Source organism: Xiphophorus couchianus, chromosome 6 (assembly GCF_001444195.1).
Source record: "Xiphophorus couchianus chromosome 6, X_couchianus-1.0, whole genome shotgun sequence".
Taxonomy (NCBI): domain Eukaryota; kingdom Metazoa; phylum Chordata; class Actinopteri; order Cyprinodontiformes; family Poeciliidae; genus Xiphophorus; species Xiphophorus couchianus.
In genome coordinates, this window is record NC_040233.1 from 23,645,905 (window position 1) to 23,668,329 (window position 22,425).

The 22,425-nt window shown below is 38.0% G+C and overlaps 1 protein-coding gene across 1 annotated transcript in view; it reads right to left on the reverse strand.

The window, feature by feature from the left end:
* The window catches only part of glis1a (GLIS family zinc finger 1a), a 41,710-nt gene that overhangs the window by 9,155 nt on the left and 10,130 nt on the right, over nt 1–22,425 (reverse strand). Inside the window, exons 2-5 of the mRNA XM_028021742.1 lie at nt 15,039–16,085; nt 7,180–7,341; nt 3,612–3,725; nt 492–618 (exon numbers count right to left, since the gene is read on the reverse strand). Of these exons, the coding sequence (XP_027877543.1) occupies nt 492–618; nt 3,612–3,725; nt 7,180–7,341; nt 15,039–15,911 (1,276 nt within the window). The 5' untranslated portion in view covers nt 15,912–16,085. The remainder of the gene's footprint in view (nt 1–491; nt 619–3,611; nt 3,726–7,179; nt 7,342–15,038; nt 16,086–22,425) is intronic.

The following is a 22,425-nucleotide window of genomic DNA, read 5'->3' on the forward strand; positions in this document are numbered from 1 at the left end:
GATCGTTTCTGAATTAAACACTGACACGCTTGTTTTGCCCTGAATAAACATAGCTCGCAGTGTGCTGTTTGAGGCTTTTCCCTCAAAGTCCTCAGAGTAAAACTGCAAGTAGTCTGAAGTAATAGACATGGACAGCTCTCCTGGACACACTCTCCTTTCCTTTGCCAAGTCAGCCTCAGTATCCCTGACAGCTTCTTGATCCGCGTTCAGCAATTGAAGGAGGGGAAAAAATAGAGCTTGGCGCAAAACCTGGTGTTGGAGGAGCTGGAGGAGCGGGCGCAGCGAGGGAGGGCCCACTCGCTCGTTCGCTCGCCCGCGTTCAGCGCCCGGTAATTGGACAAGGTAAACACGGGAGACGGGAGGGAGCGGAAAAGGAGCGAATGAGGCGATGGGAGAAAATGAAAGAGGCAGCTTGAACAGCCCAGGTGTTTGAGCGGCTACAACATCTCTTTGTTGGAGGGTAAACACAGACGTTTGCTACTGTTTCGTACCTGTGAAGTCATCCAAGGCTGGTAGAGGCGAGCTGTTTTCCTGGTGGGAGCAGGCCGAGCTGTGGAGATGCTGCCTCGCCAAGCAGTCGCTCAAAATGTCCGATTCCAACACGGCATGCACATGAGCCTGCGAGTAAGACAGAATACAGATGTTCGGCCTTAACTACGGAGCTGCGCTTTTATGTTGCATGTGAAGGAATGAGAGTAATTACAGCACTTCGCCAGACAGTGCTTTACCAATTTCTGTCACGTTATAACCACAAATATCAGAGCATTTTATTGAGATTTCATGTTATTGGAGTAAAAGGACAATTATACTTGTTTTCTTAAACAATTTTTACACATAAAAATCTGAAAAACATGACATTAATATTCAGGATAGGGATGAAACAATTAATTGGATTAATTGTGTTCAATCACTTATTGAAATAATCATCAACTAATTTAATTATTGGTAAATTGTTAACTGGAGTATACAGACTCTAAAAAGGCCATTTGAAGAAAGAACAACACTTTCAATTAAGCCAAAACTGCACAAAAACACATTAGAGCTGGACAATATGGCTGACAAACCACGATATAGGTGTTTTATATCAGTTTATATTGATTATTATTGATTATATTTTTCTTTAAATATTTAAAACACTGCTGAACTGATGGTGTGGCCTTTCCTCTTTCATCCACAGTTTTCTCTCCACATCATTGTTGTTTATTTATAGACAGTTATGAGGCAAAGTGGCGGAACTTGAAACTGCAACTGCAGCAGGTTGTTGCTAGGTAACCACAGAATGAGTTGCTAGGCAACCAAAGAGTGAGAAAGTCAGTTGATTCTATCAGTATTAGTATTATCTAGTGATATTTGATCACGTGTTTCTCAGTATGCATTGTTACTATTGTCCAGCCCTAAAACTTGCACACATTTTACATTTAAGTGAAAAATGAAACCGTCTTTGTCTGCAAATATCTTCTATCCAAAACTATTAAGCACCTTTTTAATCCAATTTTTAAGCAGCTTATCGGCTCTGTACACTGTACTGATATTAGGTTGAGCAGAAAGGGTTGAGTTTTCCACATATTGATGTTAGAAGTATTTTTTGTTTCAGCATTTTTTAGCATCATTTGTATGATGATCAAGCTTACACTAAAGGAATGCTGCGCTGTTGCATCTTAGGCAATAAAATGTTTATTTTCTTATTTAAAAATGAATTGAATTGTGTGGTTTTTTTGCGTTTGTTAATGTATTTCTAATTTGTATAAGATAAGCATAGGCAGTTAAATGAAAAACCTGCAGAAAGTAGCAATTATTTTTAGCCGATTAATCGGTTGATGGCTGGAATAATTGATAGAATAATCATTACTAAAATAATTGTTGGTTGCAGTCCTGTTTGGGTCTTGAACCACTGATAGTTTCTCTCTTTAGAAATAATATTTGAAAAGTCGCCTTATTATAGTCAATCTGTGGTTATTTCATTATTGCCCCAGATATGACCCACAAAGCGCTGAAGTTTAACTGTGGCGTTAGGGGGCGTGGCCAGCAGCAGCTCATTTGAATTTAAAGTGACAGAGTCCCTAAAACAACTCATTCTGAAAGGAGGTCAACAGGCAGGACTGACCAGACTAAACTCTCATTATCTAATAATTATTTTATCCAAAAAAATTAATAAACATGTTTTTTTTAGCACATAAACGTATCCTAACCTGTTCAAGGAAAAGTAATAGGTCTTATTTAAAGTTGCAACTTGGCAAAATATGTAAAACTATAAAATATAAATACTTTTACTGCCTCATAGCGGGAAAATTCAGGTATATCAGCAGCATCAAGACATGTAGATTCACACAAAAGATCAAAATGTATTATCAATATCTGTAAAAAAAAACTAGATTAGTAATACATAAAATATATAAAAAATATTGTACAGTTATCAGAAATTGAGATATCCTTTTCAATCCAATGGATGTGCAACAGAGCGTAACGACTTTTTAAAATGAATTTTATGTACATGTGTATTGACCATTAAAAAGACAGCAGGCTATTTACAATATCAGTGCAGAACAGAAAAACAGATGTGCAATAACAGCAGAAAAACTGCATGTAAAAGCTGCAGCGTCTAATTTGTGTGTTTAGGTCATGCAGTTCCCATGCAGCTCCAACTGAAAGGGACCGACTTTGATTACATACAGTCGATTAATAGAAAGCACATTTATTTTCATGTTCTACTGTTCATTTTTCCACGTATACGAGGCCTGGTTCTTGTTTCGTTTTGTGCTTCGGCCTCATGAGGAGCAAAATCCAGAAATCCTGTCGGTCCAAGATGTTTGAATAAAATAAAAGCAGGACAATTAACTTTATTATCGTCCGTTAACAGAACATCCCTGAGGACTTTCTGAGACGTTTAACTGACAGAGGAAGCTCTCAGCGACTGCCAAAGAGCTAAGCATGTATAATCAGCGGAGAAAATGCGCCCAAATCAATGTTTATGAAGATGCAAGCTTCAATAGCTCGGTCACATAAGCTTTAGGAATATTGTAACCGTGGGGCGTTTTTAAAGTGAATGTTTATGAAGTGTGTGTTTCAAAGTTTTATTTAGCCCCAGAGGGTTTACTGCAGCGCAGGGTGTGTTGGCTTTGTCATAACACTGAAGCACATGTTGTTCTGTTTAAACCAATAAGGCATCTGAAAACGCACCAAACGCAGTGTCACTCATGGTCCACGGAAAACAAACAAAGCCCAGATAACGCAGAACAATAGACCCACTATTCCGACTTCCAGAGAGTTTGGGTAATAGTTTTGTTTTATTTCATCCTACTGAATAATAAACATGTTTTCCTCGTGTTGCTGATCTCCATCTCCACAGCACGACAGAAACTCAGATCTGGAGCCTCTTGACTTTGTTTTCAATGAAAGTTACATAAAAACCAATATTTGCCAGGGGTGAGGCGGTGCAGGACTAAAGCTCGACTTTAGTCCTGAACGCGGCCGTCACAGGTCCAAATCCCGACCTGATGACCGTTACTGCATGCCTCTAAATATTTCTAAGCTGATTTCTGCAGCCTTTTCAGTTATATTGTGTGTTTCCCCTGTGGAAGATCAGGGGAGTGATGTGGGGCGACGGCGGGCACCTTGACTTCTCTCTCTTGCAGGCCTTTGGCAGAGTGAGCTTTAACGTGTTTCCTTAACGAACTGGGATCGGTGTAGCGCTTGGTGCATCCGGGGATCTGACAGGCGTACGGTTTCTGTCAACAAAAACACAACAAGAAAAAATCAGAAAACTACAACAAAACTGATTTACAGGCCACTTTGTACTGTAGCTTTGATTATTAACAGCATCATATATTAAAGAATATCCAGCTGAGCCACATCAACACATTACACATAAAGATTTAGGACGAATATGGAGAAATTTGTGCAAACTGCTCAGAAAAAGGAAACGCTATGCAGCATATTTACCTTTCATCTGAAAGCTTAAAGGGAGAAAAGCAAGAGGAGAATTCAGAAACAAACATTTATATGATCTTTTTAAAGCTTCATTTGTGTTTATGAGTAGAAAAATAAAGAAAAAATGTATATATTTAATGCTTAGTGAACAATGCACAATGGACAAACAACTCAAATAACTTAAACATCCTCCTTTTTAATTTAAAATTCAGCTGTAAATTACATTTATTCACATATACGGCTGAATAATATGTTATATCACAATATCAGTGTGTGAATGAAACAAAATAAAATGAATAATTCATGAAAAACAAACATAAGCTGCAAAAAATGTAATAAAATAGAAAAATAATCGAACATTAAACATAAAACCTTCATATTCAGTCATTATTTGATTCTTGATGCAGTAATAATTTCTGGAAGTTATACACCTAAACCAAATGGATAAATGAACTAAAAAACAAACTTTACATTCTCTTCATCTGTTTAGATTGCTATGCTTCTCAGAAAAAGAGTTGAAGTGAAATTATTATAATTTTTCATTATTTTATACTCAAAATGGATGAGTAAAGCCCCCTTCGTATTCCTATATTACTTAAAATGATTGGATTTTGTCAAGTTAATTGATGAGAACAAAACATAACAAGTGAAAAAAAACATAATTAACAAAAATGTTTACATGTCAGCTCCTTTTACTTTGAAATGTGGAAAATATAGAGAATAATTACAGCTTTAAAATGATGTGGAAGCACCAAATGTTTCAAAAAATCTAAGGAAGACGAGTTTGAATAATCCAAATTTCTCTGACTTTATGAGCGGCAGTCGTTTGTTTATTTTTACGTCTCTGAACGTCTTTAAATTATAGGGAATAAAAACTCCTTTATTATAAAATTACACCAGCACAATTCAAGTTGTTTTATTAAACTTAAAGTAAAAAAAAAAAGGATTGTTATTTTTATATCGACAATTACTTACATGCAGACATTCCTTTGCTGGGCCTCCAAAATGGAGCCAGAAGTGTCTGATTCTTGATTTGTGACGCAACCGAGAAACCGCCATTAGCGCGAAACCACAAAAGGGAGAGACCAGCTTTCTGGTCCTGCTGTAACAACAACAGAGTGCGACATCTCATCCGTGTAATAAGAGCTGTGATTCGCTGGATTACAGCTAAATCCTCATTGCTTGTCAGCAGGAGTAAAAATAACTGCGGGCTTTGGGAGTAAATCCACAGAAAGTCTGCAGAGCAACGTTTCCACCGAACTGAGACCGTATATCAGGCGGAGACAGGGAGCAAGAGGCGCAGCGGCTCTTTAAATTAAAACGGATTTATATGTGTGTCTTGGAAATGCGCTCTTAAATAATTCAATTATCATTTGGAAAATATATGAAGCCGTAAAACAAAGTTATGTGTAAGAGTATATACATTAAAGCCAAAAAACTACAGCTTGCTATCATTTACACATTGTCAGGTTTATATAATTGTTTCCTATTTGTTGTGATATTTATCTATAAAGCAGTATGTAACTTTTATTAAAAACATTTTTTTATGTATTTGTTGAAACTGTCGCTATGATGTGACAGACAATCTGTGAAAAACATTTAGCTTTTCCAACCAATCAGAGCCAGGAGGCGGGTCTTAGTGCTGTCAATCACTGCTCACCAAGTTTATTATAGTTCACTAAAATAACAGAAACTGAAATTGTGAAAACATTTTTGTTAACTGAAATAAATAAAAACTGAGACAAATGAAAAACTATAACTAATTGGAACTATATTGTTTCTTTGCAAAAAGTAACATAATCAAATTATAGATCTTATATCCTTCATTTTTGTGTTTATGAATCTATTCATTCGCCTGAAATAAATTTTCCCTCCACAAAATCAGTTTATGGTATTTAAGCCAGTCAACAAAATGATCTTTTGGTTTTTCAACAATAATTGAATAATTTTTTAAAATTATAACTTCTGTTGAGTATTCATTACCAAATGTATAAATAATCATGTGACGGCCCTGCTGTGTGGCAATGTGGTAAATTATTTGTCAATTAAGGTCCTCAATTGTGGGAGGTGCCTCTGATTACGTGGCCACCTGGATTGTATTTAAGGAGCGCCGTTCCAGGCCCAGCCGAGATCCAGGCCCGGTCGGATCCAGAGGCGGCCCCGGCAGATCGCTTGACACGTTGTGGCAGTTGGGAGCAGAGACCTGTGGGGGCCAACCGGGTCCATGACTCGGGGAGGCCCAGGTTGAGGGAGCACATCTTGGGCTGCCGCGCATTATTCCCTAGACAGTAACTTTTTTTTTTTACCCCTCCAGGGGGTCTTTTGTGGGCTCTAGTGTCCCTTATATGATAGTGGGCTGACAGGAAACGGGGAAGGAGAGGAGGGAAGACATGTGGCAAATGTCGTCGGGTCCGGGAGTCGAACCCGCGACGGCGTCGAGGACTCAAAGCCTCCAAATACGGGTCGCGCCAACCGCTACGCCACCACGGCACGCCCCCTAGACAGTAACTTTTAATAAATGCCTCTGAAGGACTGAAAAGTTATTCTGGTTGTCTTGTCCTCCCTATTTTTTGTTGCGGCCACCTGAGCCGGGCCGTAACAATCACAATACAATAATTTGACTTTTTTTTATTCTGCACCTAAAAATTAACCAAAATATGAAAAAAACTAAAACTACTGCTACTAGTAAAAAGAAAACAAGAACTAAACAGTATTTAAGTAGTGATGACTAATAAAAACTAGCAAACACTCAATAACAACTTAATCTGAGTTACAACAACATTTAATCTGCCTTTGGGATCATTAAAGTATTTCTGAATTTGCAAAATAAAATTAAAACTAGCTGGATAAGACAAACAAAAAGTTACAACGAGATAAAACCAAACAATAATGAAAAACCCAAAACCATTATAATCCTTTCTATCTCCCTCCCATTGCTTTCTGTTACGCTGCAGCTAGCATAGCCGTTTTCCTTTAACGGTAAGATGGTTTTCTGCTAGTAGCACATTTAGCAGCGCATTCACCAAGTTGACTGACAGCATTAAGACCCGCCTCTTGGCTCTGATTGGTTGTTTCTGACCAGGAGAGATGCATTTATTCAGGAAAGTTCAGGGAAGAGGTGAAGGATATCAATCTTTTCACAGATTATGTGTCTCATAACAAATATGTAAAAAACGTATTTTATATAAAAGTTGCGTACTGCAGCTTTAAGTATCAGAGCAGTTGGTGAGGCGAGTGCATGTGTTGCCTGACCGTGTCCAGGTGGGTGCGCTGGTGTTTGGCCCGGTCACTGGAGTTGCTGAAGGCCTTCATGCAGCCTGGGTGTTGGCAGATGTACGGTTTTTCTCCTGTGTGGCTCCGCAAGTGGATCTTCAGGTTCTCCAGACGTGAAAATGCCTTGGAGCAGCCTTCGAACTAAAACAAAAAAAAAAAGAAAAACGGACAATACTCAGTTGCGTTGAGTATAATAACATTGTGCAATTAAAATAGGAAAAAATAAAGTTTTTGCGCTTTATGTGCTTTGATTGTTTCAAGGAAAACAACTTGAATTGTGCTCTTGTAATTTTATGAAGAGTTTTTTATTCCCTATAATTTAAAGGCACCCAGAAAATAAGCAAAAGTTGTGGCAGACCTCTTGCATTTTATTTCCCAGCTCTCTGCTTAGCACCACCTGGTGGGACTTGCTCTGTCAGTTTGATTTCAAATGTTTTTTTCAAATTTGATCTATTTTTGAAGCTAGACAGTTTGATGAGTTGGAAAACTATTACAAAACATTCTATGCAGAATGTTTTCTATGCATTGTTTGTAAGTTGATTTCTTACTACAAGAGAAGACGGTAAGAAAACCGATTTACATTTTATTCTAAAAACTAAATAAATATTAATTCACATTAGTTGATGATATAAGCCTAAAAACAATGCCAATACAGTTAGAAAATTGTTGAAAAGTTATTTCCCATGCTGTACTAATGTTTGTGTCATTTCATTCAAGAAAATTGAGATCAGGAATCTGTTAGTAAGCCTACTCTGGGATCAATTGGCAGTGCCTCCATTCTCCAAATCCAAAATCCATCCATCCATCCATCCATTTTCTGTTCACCCTTGTCCCTAACGGGGTCGGGAGGGTTGCTGGTGTCTATCTCCAGCTACGTTCCGGGCGGGAGGCGGGGTTCACCCTGGACAGGTCGCCAGTCTGTCGCAGGGCAACACAAAGACATACAGGACAAACAACCATTCACACACACACACACACCTAGGGAGAATTTAGAGAAACCAATTGACCTGACAGTCATGTTTTTGGACTGTGGGAGGAAGCCGGAGTACCCGGAGAGAACCCACGCATGCACAGAGAGAACATGCAAACTCCATGCAGAAAGACCCCGGGCTGGGAATCGAACCCAGGACCTTCTTGCTGCAAGGCAACAGTGCTACCAACTGCGCCACTGAGCAGCCCCAAATCCAAAATAGAGCCTATAATTATATTTATCTACAGATATTCACCACAACAACCTTTATATTTATTGTTTTTTTTAAATCATACAAGTATAACTCCCTTGAATGATATTTAACATTGCTGGGTTGACCCAGAATTTGAAGATTTGTTTTATTTATCATATTATTCTTCACACAACATATCATAAAAACATAATTTTTGTTATTAAAAAAATTAAAGCACATAAAAACTCATTTGTATGACTAATGACAAATTTTACATAGGAATGATGCAAAACAAAACTACAATTTTATATGTGGCCTTAGTTTGATCCTCCCTCTGACATTATATTGTAAAATAAAAACAAACCTTAATCTCTTTGTGTTTTAAAAAGTAAACATTTCAAATGAAACAATTAATTAAGTTATTTTTTAATAGAAATGGATCAAAATTAAGTGAAATAAACCAAAAACACACACAGGTGGTGGGTTGTTCTATGGACTAAATCCAGACAAGAAGCAAACATCACCTTCAGCAGTTAATTTTTCACACTTAAGTTTATAATGAAGAACTTTGTTAAGATGACAAATTAAGCAGCAGAGCATGTTTGCTTTTGAAAACCACTGGTAATTTCTTTGAATAAGGGCTTCAAACCTCTTCAAGGTGTGAGTCTGAGGGCAGGAAGAACGGCTTTCATCTAAACTGTTTTCCTTCCAAACATTCACTCCAGGTTTTATTAGTTCCCACTAATGACTCTGTAAATGTCACTCACCTCATTTATTTGAATAAGTCTTTACGTAAAAAAATATCCCACTACATCATGATGATTAATTAATACAAGGCCTGAAACCACCTGAATATAAAAATACAGTTCAGACCGCATGTAAACAGATGAATTCCTGAGAAACTTCCAGCTTTCAAGAAGCTGCAGATTTGAGGCCCCAAAGCTGTAAAAACAAATGTGACTTTAACACATAAATTAACAAAGAAAATTTATGTTTTAAACTCTAATACTTAGAAAAGCATTTTCTTCCACCTGATGCTTTTAAAAGTGTCGCCTTTTTGAATACATTGAATTATTTCCTTAATACATAAACAACTTTTTTTTTTATTTTTTACATAAAATTAAAACACAACACTTGACTTTTTCTTTTTAAACTTTTCTACACTTTATGAAGCTTTTTCTCATGGTTCTACCTTATAAATCTAGATACAGATTGATGCTACTAGTCAAAGATTTACTGATAAACAACATTAAAAACAAGGTAAAGCTAAACGTGTTCATATTTAGAAAACTATTAAGTTTGCTTATATAGTGTCAATTTATAAAAAGAAATTACATATATAATCAATTCAGTCATGTCATTCAGATAAATTCAAGTAATTAGACTTTGCAGCTAAGTTCAGTTTAAAATTGTTAAAAGAAAAGAAAATTATCCAAGGAAACCCAGCAAGCTATATTCTAATAAAATCTAGTGTTTTAGCTGCCAAACTGGTTGATTTGACACGATTACCCTTAAAAATCTGCAGTGTAAAAAGCAAATCTAGAGCCAAATGGCAACACTGAACATATAATGTTAAGTAAAACTCAATTCCTGTAAGCAAATTATTACTTACTTATCACATAAAATTGAATGGAAGTTACAAGGTAACAGAGTAATAAGTCTCATAATTTAATTTAATGGCATGAACATAGAAACGGAAAGAAATAAACAAATGAAAATGTCTAAGTATAAACTACACATCGCCTTCTCAGTGCGTCACCTACATAAAATAATTTCATTCCTGGCGTTAACTAAATGGCAAAGGATGTAACTGCACTAGCATCCCTTTAAAAAAGGTTTAACATAATATACTGGATTAACTAGTCATATTTTAGCTAACATTATCTTCTTGTAGCAGGATTACAAAACTTACACGGTTTGGTTAGAAGAAACTGAAGTTTTTTTTACCTTTCGCTAGCTGCGGTTGGGTAACTGAACGTGTTTCTGTCAACAAATCTACCGCTGGCGATCAGCAAGCGTAACAGCGGAGTTAGCATGGGCACGCTCATGGTGCGTTTAAAGACGACTCGGAAAAACCCGTTACCGCAAATCAATAACGGATTAAGTAGTTGTAACGGAACAGAGGGCACAGTTACGAGAGGTCCGGGGGACACGAGTATATTCCCCGTCCGTTACACCTTACAGACGGACGACATGACAACGTATCACATAAACGTTTCATATAAGTAGATTATTGATTAGTTTTTTGTTTGTTTGTTTTAAATATCTGAAATTTGTTTCTTCTTGAGCTATTCTATCCATTTTCTATTTTCACTCCACGCCGTTTTGTTTTTAGGCAGTTATGAGTCATGGGGTAGCGCGACCCACGTTTGGAGTCTTAGACGCAGCCGTCGCGGGTTCGATTCCCGGACCCGGCGACATTTGCCGCATGTCTTCCCCCTTTCCTGTCAGCCTACTTTCATGTAAGGGACACTAGAGCCCACAAAAGATCCCCTGGAGGGGAGAAAAATAAATAAATAAATACTAGGCAAGTTACTTAGCAACAGGTTGTTAGCTAAGTAACAGGTTGTTGCTAGGTAACCGCAGAGCGGGTGAGTTAGCTGCAACCTTGTTTAGCTAGCCATCAGAGGTTGAGCAGCTAAAGACTTTTCTCTGCCAACGTCATTATGCGATTTTCGAACGTAGTTCAGTTAAATTATTGAACATTCTATCAGAATTATTTTCTATTGATATTGATCACATGTCTATTGATTTCTTTTGCCCAGTCATAGGTGTGCAGTGTCAAAACTTAATACTTTTCTAGACTCAAATTTCCAAAGTTCTCACTAATTTTTAGCTCCATTTTTAAAGTGTGAATACAAGAATTAACAGTGGACAGATATTTTTACATTGATCAGATTTCAGGCTTTTTCTGCTGTGTTGACCATTTTTACTTTTTAATGATTTCACTTGAAGGCACCATTCTTGAGCGTTATGTAAAAAAAATTCACAGAAATCTAACAGAGGTGTGAGCAATCTTTTCTGACCACAGAAATATAAAAGTTTCTTCCAAGGTATTTCCTGCTAATGGGATAATTGTTGGTGTACCCTCACGGTAATCTCACTGCAGTCCAATAAATCATAACAGGAACATTTTGCATTTAAAAACTCTTTGGGGACTCATGTTTACAGCCTGAATAACACCTGCCGACATTACAGGCTGGTAAATAATTTAGAATACGTTAATAAACACTGACCGCATTCAAGGGAGACATTCATTTTCCACTGCAGTACCAGTGGTGACTTCACCATCATGTCCGAGTCACAGCAGTTGATTAAAATGAAATCACATTATTCATTTAGCTCAAGCGTGACCGGTGAATAATTTTTGGTGTTGATGTAGATTTAATATTAATCCAGAGTAATACATTTATGAGCGGGCAGGGGCACAGGACACAGTAATGAAGTGATTCAGTTAAATAGAAAGCGTGTGAAACCTTTTAAATGAATTATTAATCAGGGTTTTGGGCTGATGACAGAGGGGAATAACGGAGTCGCTCTCAGAGACGGGAATTTGGTCGTCTTGGTGCAGATGTGATGAAGAGAATGACTGATGACATGATTGATGAAGAGTGACAATCTTGGCTCTGAGGCAGAAACCTTACACGTACTATTTCTAAAACATGATGCGGTCTGCTTTACTCTTCATCTCTATGCTTTTTTTAAATGTTAAAATACTCAGGCCGAACACTGACATTAATACTGAGAGCATGTATGGACCTGGTTACATATGGATAATATTTTCTTTCATATACATACAGTAAAAAAACAGAAAAACTGTTATTGTGTGGAGCACAGACTCAGACCTTGTATAGACATTACCGGGTCTTTATACAAACAAAACTCTACGCCACATTGTTTAAAAAAAATAATATTGTACACACTGGATCGGTTTCAGAAAGGTTTTCAACTACATGAATCCACACAAAGCTGGGGTGCATTCACACCAGCCTTGTTTAGTTCGCTTTATTCAAACTCTAGTTCGTTTACCTAGAAAGTCTGGTTTGTTCGGGGAGTTGTGAATGTGTAACTCTCAGGGTGTTTTGTTTCACATCTGATTCAGCTGATATGGTTTGCTTTCACACTGCACTGTGTCAAGCAAAATCCAGATTAATTGAAAAACCTGTTCCCCTCCTTGCCTGTGGTCGCGCTGCACCAAGAACAACTGTAGAAAACGACACAAAAACCTCAAAAGAAGGCACTGAGCGCAACTTCCTTTTTTCACAAAATGTAAACAAACATAGAGTGATATATTTTAGCGGTTGTAGGATTTCTCTTTTGTCTTTGGCAAGAGATCACAAGCCATTTCTCCCACCAGCACTGGACTTTTACATTTGTTTTGGTTGTATTTACCCAGAATACCCTGCGCTGTAGTTCACTTCCTGCTTTTGGTGGTCTCCTGTCCGCTAGCTGTTCGCATATGAATTCGAACTGTGCCAGTGTTTACATCACTGGCACAGTGATGTAACAGGGACCTAGATTTGTAGGCAGATCAGAGTTCAATTGCGAATTCACACCACCCCAAATGAACCAGACTTTCTAGACAAATGGACTAGAGTTCAATTAAAGTGGATTAAACATGGCCAGTGTGAATGGACCCTGATAAGAAACCAAAAAAGCTAACTCTAGTCCGCCTTCGTACTAAGGTGTAGGTTTGGTTTAAGTGAACTCCGGTGTGGTTTAAATGCATATGTGAATATCATGCAGACCGGAGACCAATCCAAAAACAGGAAGTGACCTATTGCACATTGCATTCTGGGTAAAGAGTCTAGCCAAAGACAAGAGAAATCTTACAACTACTAAAATCTGACACAACACCATTTTTATTTACATTTCATAAAGAAGAAAGTTGCACAAAGGTGTTCTTCAGAGGTTTTTGTGTTGTTTCCTTCAGTTGTTCTTAGTGCAGCGCCCCCACTGGTAAAGGACGGAAACAGGTTTTTAAAAAGGTTTGGTTTGTTTCGTAAAGTGCTGTGTGAAAGCGAACCCCACCGGCTGAAAATGTAACAAATGTTGCAATTTTGAACCAAATCTACCAAAAAACGCATGTTATGAATAACATTTCATTTAAGGTCATCGTTACGAATTCACTGGTAACAATTAGGGATGGCTTAGGGTTAAGAATAAATGAGGTTACTAAAATGAATGGAAGTCAGTAGAAAGTCATAATATGAGTAGAAATACAAACATGTTTGCATGCTGTCGGGGTGGGTTGTTATTGATTTCTCACCAGAAATTGAACATTTTATTATTTACAAAAAGCTTTACCGTTTCTTTAAGTTTTTATTGTTTATATTGCGGTAATTATTTACTGTTGCTAAAATTTATATCTAATATTTAGATATGTTGGGAAAACAGCCATTGTTAAAATGGCTAACTTTGTGTGCCATTTTAACGACGTTACAGGTCACATAGTGCCTTGATGATGAAAGTAATTCACAAGTGAACGTAAACAGGCACTCCGAAACAAAATCTCACCATTTTGACCTTTACGTCAGGTCATTTAAAAGCCCTGACAGGGCTTGACTGGTCTGAACCTGCTTTCAGTTCGCCTCCGTTTGTGTCAGACTGATCAGACTGTCTGTTAGACATGCAGATGATCAAACTGTTTCCTCTGCCATGTTTCCCTTACTCATGCATAGAGAGGAAGAAACAGGGCTTTATTGAATGAATGCATGAATGCAGGATGTGTCTGTAGCCCTGAAACAGTTAAAGACGTACAAATAATCTGTTGTTAATAGTAAAATAAAGGCAAAATTAGAGGTATTACTTTTACATACTCTATGCCAGAGTTTTAGAAAACAAACCAAATCACCCTGCAAAAATCTACTCCGCATTCTGTAGAATAAATACTTTTACATTGGCACTATATTTTTATATTTATAATTAATTCATAGAACATGTCGATACTTTCTAAAGAACTTGCTGGTATGGCAATTCTAATAGAGAATATTGATATTTTCTGTGGTATTATAGCAAGGATTTAGTTGGAGTTTTTTCGGGGGAAGGGGTTTGTCTTATATTTTGTGATTATTTATATCCCGCCTTGCTTCCTGTTTGCCATGCTGTTTTTTGAAAATAAGTCTTTTGTTTTTGAAGTCCTGAAATTAAGCCATTTCAAAAACCTGTGCCGTTACCTAGCAACCCCAGCGGAGTTTTGCCCGCTATCTAGCAACCTCAGCAGAGCTCCAGCACGTTTGGTCAGCTGGTTTTACTGCTGTATGTGCTGTACAATGGCTGCTGTAAAAGACAAGTGTTTTGTTGTTGACTTACCACCCAGAAACCACTTTCTGTATTCTTGTTAGATGTGCAGGAGGCTCTACTTCCGCTTTTCAGAGATGTACGGTTGTTTATTTGCGCATCTATTTGTAGCTATTTTCATTTTTGAGTGTAAAAATTGAGTTGGGGGATGTGGCCAGCAGCACATTATTTGGATTTAAAGTGACAAGACGCCCTAAAACGGCTTAATTTGAAAGGAGCTCAAAATGGGCAGAACTGACCAAACTAAAATCTCATTATCTAAGGATGATTTTGTACAAAAATGTAATGAACATGTTTGGTAAAGCCCATAGAGCGATCCTAACCTGTTCAATTAAGCATAATAAGCCACTTTTAAGTCTAAGAAAGACGACTCACCATGCATTTATTAGGTTTTTCTCCAGAATGGACCCTCATGTGAATGAGCAGCTTGTAGCGAGCGTTGAAGGGTTTGTGCCGTCGGACACAGCCAGTCCAGAAACATGCAAACTCCTCCCCTTTACGCTGGTCGATGTGCACCTTTTCGATGTGCCTCACCAGCTCCTCCTGGCTGCTGTACGTGGCGCTGCAGTCGATCCAATGACACGACTGCTCCTGCTGGTCCAGCATGAGGTCCGGTCCTGCTGATCTACTGAGGCTTGGGGACTGGCTTCTGTCGTGAGCATTATTACCCAGAGACAGCTGACCAAGATGGAACAGCTCCCCCTGCTGGTTGGCTATTTGAAACGGCTCCCTTTTACATGGCAAGAAATCATCTGGAGGTTCTTGTTTAATTGAACGGTAATCCTCCTGTAGATTGTGTTGTTGTGACGACACTTTGTGATGGTGGTCAGAATAAGGTACGTGTGAGGTAACAATTGAAGATGATGAAGAAGGAGAAATGGACGAAGGTAGAGATTCAAAAGATGGAGACTTGGCACAACTGGTTAACATGTATGAAATGGGAAGAGAGGGCTGAGGGTAGCAGCTGACCCTCTGAGTGTTAGTTTTTAGCTCTGTTTGACCTGTAATGACAAAATCCTCCACAGTCTTTTCTAAGTGGGGTCCTGCTGTCTTGCAGCTGAGCAGGGAGTTGGGGTTACATCCCAGCGAAGTCCTGGGAAGGGAGCACAGACCACCTGAATGCAGCGACGGCTGGTGGAGACCCCCAAAGGACAGCGGCGCCTGAAGCTCTTCAACATCCTCAAACACGCTCCCAAAGCTGGGTAGGGTGAGCTGCATGTCCGGAGGGCCGAGGTCAGGGGGCCACATACCAGACCGCCAAGAGACCCAGCCAATGAAACCACCTCAGACCGACCTTAGCAATCCACTGGAGGGAAAACCTTCCACAGCGTCCTCCAAACTTGGTGATCGAGGAGTGGACGGCATCTTCTAGAGAGATAATCTTGTCTCATTTGCTCCAAACTGCAGCTTTTGTCACCAATGCTGTGGAAAACACAACACAAAATGATTGATCAAACAAAAGCCTCAGCGGGTACTCAGAAAAAAATGAGGTGGAAAAGTGAGAATCAATAGATTATTACATCACTAACATGCATTAATTGTCAAGAAGAAGACAACTAAAGGAACTAAAACAAGGAACTGAAACAAAATAATCTGATTTGCACTACTACAACCTCCCTTTATTTTTTTTTAAAAAGAGTAAATATTACTATTTCAGCTTTTATATTTTTTCTTTAAAGTTCACATATTATTAAAAAGTTTTGTGGCTTTAGTAGCCTATAATCACTAGTAACTGGAGAGGGACAAAGTAAGAGAGAGTCTATGCATGGTGTGTCTGCGCTGAGCCAGGTGGCGCCCCCTAAAGGCCATATATTGACACTTAATGTCTGTACAGTTTGAAAGTGTGAAACCAAAGTCAAATTTCTTGCACACAAAAAATCCGATTTTACAAAGGCTTCTAGCTTTTTCCCACCACTCTTCTGTAACGGCCTTAAAGGAACAGATGTTGGTGTGATTGATCCTCTGAAGAAACATATTTGTCCACGTCGGCTAAGCTGAGTCAGGCTCTTCAGAGATGTTATGACTCAGCAGGTGTGGCAGCTTTGACTTTTATGCCTCTTATTTCCAGTTTGACTTCAGCAGCAAGTGTTATTTACAACGTCTAGCGACCGCACTGCGATTTGATTGCATGAAATCTGCTTGTTTACAGATTAGCAGTGGTGGAGAAAGTACTTAAACACTGGCCTTAAGTAAAAATACAAATAAACAAACAAAAAAAACCCAGACAAGAATATCACTAAATGTGTCTACGTATGTATTTCCTTTAATACCTCAATAGTGTGCATGTTTTTATTGTGTTTAACTTCTGTGACACAGCTGACATTTAGACTTGTGATTTTGTGCATCTTAATGGAGTTAAATCCATTAAGGAAAATAAAAAGAGGAATGACTATACCTTTGAAAGTTTTTCTTTAACTCAAAGCAAAATCAATGTTATTGCTGTGCAGTAAACACTTTGAAGTAAAAGTTGTCAGCCTAAAAAAAGGACATTAGCCACACCTAACCCAGGAATAGGCACCAGTCATTTTCAGAGATATTTCAACTCGTTATTTAAGAAAACACTGTGACAAACTGTGAACCTGTGGCATTACACAGCCAGTGTAATGTGAACAATATTTAAATTTTCAGAGTGTTGAGCCACATGGAGTCACTTTTTTAACCGGTTAACTCGAATAAGTCATTGATTACTTTCAAATTAATAAATCAAAATTGCAATGGGACATGAATGTAACGTATTACGCAACACATTATAGAAATGTAATGGAGTAGAAACTTTATACTAGAAAGAACAGATACTTAAAGGTGACCTATTATGCTTCCTTGAACAAGTTAGGATAGGTCCATGGGTTATGCAAAACATCACATTTTTTTCTGCTAAATTATTCTTAGATAATGTGATTTTAATCTCCTCGGTTCTGCATATTTTGAGAATAAGCTGTTTTAGGACCTCTTGTCACTTTAAAACCAAATAAGCAGCAGCTTATTTGCCCCCTAACTCAACGTTTACACTCACACTTAAAAATGTCCGCTAACCGCTAACAGATGTGCAATTATACAACTGTAGATCTTTGAAAAGCAAAAGTGGAGCCTCCTGCACAACCTACAATAATGCAGTAAGTGGTTTCTGAATGGTAAATCAACAACTATACACTTGTCTTTTTCAGTAGCCATTGTACAGCGGAAAAAGCAGCTAGGCACCAGTAGTGGGGCTCAGTTTCGGTTGCTAGGTAACGGGCAGAACTCCGCTGTGGTTACCGCTTACTTTCCAGACACCAAAAATTATCAATTTATTGCCATAAAACAGCATGACAAACAAAAAGCAAGCTATTTATTACCCTGTGAGTTCTGGTAGTTGTATTTTAAATACATGCTGGAGTATAAATAATCACAAGATATAAAACCCAACCCAAAAATGAAGAAAAAGAAAAAAACTCAGATTAAATGCTTTACATAATTCTGGAATGCTGCTTGGGTTGCTAGGTAACAGGGCTGGGCTTGGAATGTAATTCAGGAATTTTACATTCAGGAAGTTTTTTAAACACAAAACAAAACATTAACTTATTGCCAAAAACCGGCTAGTTGGGCTTTTTTAAGCTCTTGTGCTGTTTTTAGAAGTAATAGAAATCCAAATGTAAAATTTTTAATTTAGCCCAAAACTGAAAGTATCCGCAGTTAGATCTGCTTAAGTACAGCCCCACCACAGCAGTTTAGGATTAATTCTTCCTCACTCCTCTCACAAAAACAGTAGCTCCATTGTGTAAAAAGTCCTTCACAGGTTATTGGAGATGACTCCTTCTCCTCCATCTGCCAGATATTGATGATCTAATTTGCAGCCGGATCCCTGCCACGTGTAATTAGTCATCCAAACGCCTCAAACAGGAATCCATGCTGATGAAATCCGGTTGATTCTTTATGAGCTATAAACCGGCACGGCTAAGAGGATGAGTAAGAACACTTCTGTAGTTATATTAGCTGATGATGGAGTCCCTAAGTGTAGGTTCAGGCCCGTGTTTCCTGGTATGCTCTGGTTTAAAGTTTTATGATTCTTCCCGTAAATCGCTGGAGTTCCCCCCACCGGAGTCGTGTAGCAGACCAGTCATGGGAACTGTGGTTATATCTTAATTAGAGAGGCTGGGATGTGTCTGTGCCTCAGCGAGCTCAACGGGATTAATAGCAAAGTGGTTTGGTGTGACTGAAGAATGATAATTGCAAGCCACTACCTGCTGGCTTTGAGAGCTGGAACCAATATTAAGAGTTTTGAGAGGAAATAAAACTATCAGAAGATGAGAAAATACATAATAATCACTCAATTATTCATAATCGCATCCGATCTCTTCCAGGAATGTATCGGATTTCCAGCTGTAAGTGCAGCTGTGTCTGTTCACCAAAAAACACTTTGGTCCTGATCCAGAAAGAAGAGCCAGACAGTGAAACTAAGAAAAGTGTCCCGCAAACCCTGAAGCAAGCCAGCGAGCGCTGTAAAATAGCAACCTCATCTCATGTGGTGCCTTTTAAAGACTCACTTGCTGAGGTTAGCTAAACACAGCTGTGGCATTTCAGGACAAGCTAATGTGTACTTATCTCAACAATAAGCACAAAGGATTCTTTCATATGCTTTCTAGTTTATTTGCAACGTGGGAAGGATCAATTTTTTTGTTGTTGTTTTATTACTGAAATAAACCTAAACCCATAAGTACCAACATTTCTAATTATGATCCTCATAAATTAGAATTTATTGGAGCTAGAGTCCAATTCTGGGGATTAAAATATGGATTTTTATAGGTCTTTTTATCTCATAATAAATGCCTTCTGTAAGGGATTAATACTCCTCAAACTATTTTTTTTTTACATTTTATCACATAACCAGTGGCGTCCCCAAGTGGGGGGCCTAAGAGGGCCATGGCCCTTTTTGGAAAAAAAAAAAGAAAAAAGATGAGCAAAAGAGTGTCTCTCTCTATATATAAATATAAATATTGTACTGGCTTTTAAATGCTTTATTTATATATGCCAACAGAAATGTGTGTTTTTCTGCTCAGAATTGCCAAATATTTCTAAATACATGCACACACAAACAAATGACAAATGTTTTTTAATTCACAGCTGCAGATGATGAAATAATTCATTGCTTTAACTGATTCATTTAAAGATAAAACAGATCTGAATCTGATTATAAATTATTACATGTGGTTAAATTAAATCAGCCAAGTATTGGACTAATTTGTAATCAGTTGTCTTGATAAGGTTACATCCTGTTCAGTTTTGTTTTTTACTTTGGTTTGCAACAGCATTTTAAACAACTGAAACTATGTATTTGATTGGACAAACCCCAAGGGAGAATTTAACTTTACGAAATTCACCCAACTAAGCGTTTTGTAAAGCCAGCAGTGCAGCAGATCAATGTATTCTTTTGTCCTACATTAATTTTAGCTTCGTCTCCCACCAGATGTTATTTATTTCACCAAATCCAAATGTCACAAACAGCTGTGGTCTCTCAGAATCGAAAGGTATTTTCTCTGGCTGTAATTTACATAAATATACATGACTCTGGGTGGATTTTCACCAAAATGCACGCATAACGCCTCATTTAAATGTGGGCAAAACTGTGTGAGATGCTATTAGATTGTTGGCTCTGTTTTAGGAGCAGAACTGCCTTTGTGGGAATTAGGTCACGCAAACTGTGGTTTACACACATTTATAAGTGAAAATATACTCATGAAATTCCCCCAAAGTTTGCAGCTTGAAATTTTTCCCAGAAGCTAAACAGAAAATTAAAGCTTTCATACAACAGGAGCTCAACTCTCAACATTGTTTTTGAAATAAGCAAAAGCATGAGGAGTTATAGTGAAAATAAAAACATAAAACTAATATCTTAATAAGCAATTAACTTTATGAGCAGCAACAATTCTTCTTAGTAAAAGCAAAGTTTTATATTTTAAATTTGTGGTTTTGCTTCAATATCGGGATACTGTGAAACTGTTGATTAAAACCAAATAATTCCCAGATGGCTTATTTATTTTATTAACTTATTTCATGTTTATAACATGGTTGAAAAGTAGAAGAGTGAACCCAACAGGAAAATATAATACAGAGGACCATGAAGCCCACAAATGGCTGAAATCAGTGAATACTTGAGACCCCCATTTGTTAAAACCTTTTCAATGTTTTGACAGGATAATATGAGACAGTTAATCTCTGAAAACATCAAGCTCCTCCACCGCCACCCTGAGCTACTATTGCTGTCTGAAATAATGCTCCCGACACAAAAACAACTAATCAGAGCCGGGAGGAGGGTCTTAGTGCTGTCAATCAACCTCATGTACGCTGCTCAATTTGCTAATAGCAGAAAAATAACTTACAGTTCCAGGAAAACCATTTATCAGTGGCTGTGCTAATTGGCATTCATAGCAGGTTACGTTGTGGTGAACCAGCTGTAGCTTAGCAAAGAGCAAGGGGAGAGGGTGAGCATGAGAGTGATTGACAGCGCTAAGACCCTCCTCCCAGCTCTGTCTCATTCAGACAATTTCATTACTACACCAACCTGAGTATAACTTCCACTGTTTCCTGCTACCATAGTATGAAGACAGAGATTTAATACTTCAAAACACAAAACCAGGTAGTTTGGTCTAGTTTCTAGTGCAAATGTCTTAGTGCACTTGAAATAAAACAAAACTAATTTAAAACTAACTTTTCTGCAAGAGCTTCTTTTAAGTGAATAATTCTTAACATGGATTTAAAAAAGCACTAGTTCCACTGATACTATTTTACTTACAACATGGGAAAAATACTCAGTCTTTGGTTACCTAGCAACTCATTCACTCTTTGGTTACCTAGCAACAACGAGTTGAGTAACTCGCGCAGCAGCAGTTTAATAATTCACCACTGTGCCTCGTAACTGCTTAAAAATAAAAAACAACGGCGTGGAGTGAAAACTGTGGATAAAACTGGAAGTTATGTCACCATTTTAGCAGCATTTCAGATATCTAAAACACAAAACGAATCAATAATTTTTGATATCAACCAATATTAAATGCTTATATCGTGATACGTTTTTCAGCCATATCGTCAACTGTAGGATGGGATAAGATGCAGGTTTAAAAGTCACACTGAGTCAAACAAAGATCTAACAAACACAGTATCTCAAAGATGCATCATCCTTCACCAAATCATGTTTTCTGTTAAAAACATTGGTACTTTAATACAGTGCTCTGCTATCTTTTGAGCAAAAAATAGGTCCTAAAAATTCACCACAATGAGTAAACATTATGTCTTCTGAATCCTCATAGAAAACAGTATTATGTCCTTTAAATATTTGTTCCAGTTCATCCTCCTCATTATGTGTTTTTCACAGAAACAAGTGCTACAATAATTAGGCGCTGATCTCATATTTTGACCAAAGATGAATGTGGCGATCAGTCGTCACCACCTGAGCAGACGTGCAGAGCCAAATATTTCCAAGCAGGTGTGGATCTGTCAGAAAGTTTAGCAGCAGATGGCAGGAAATTCCCCTGGAATGACAGCGGTTCAGTCCAAACCACAAGAGAAAGGCCTGTGGACCAGAACCAGCAGCATCAGCAGCGGGGCGTCTGCTAAATCTCTCCTCTGACGGACTTAAACTGGTTTGATTAGCCTTGACTGCCTCTTCCCAATCTGTTTTTGGGTGGTATTCGATGAGAGGAAACCTTGTGAGAACGGACCGTGTTTTACATGTTCTGGATTATTAAAACCAATGTTCGGCGGATCCGTCGAGCAACACTTTCCACAT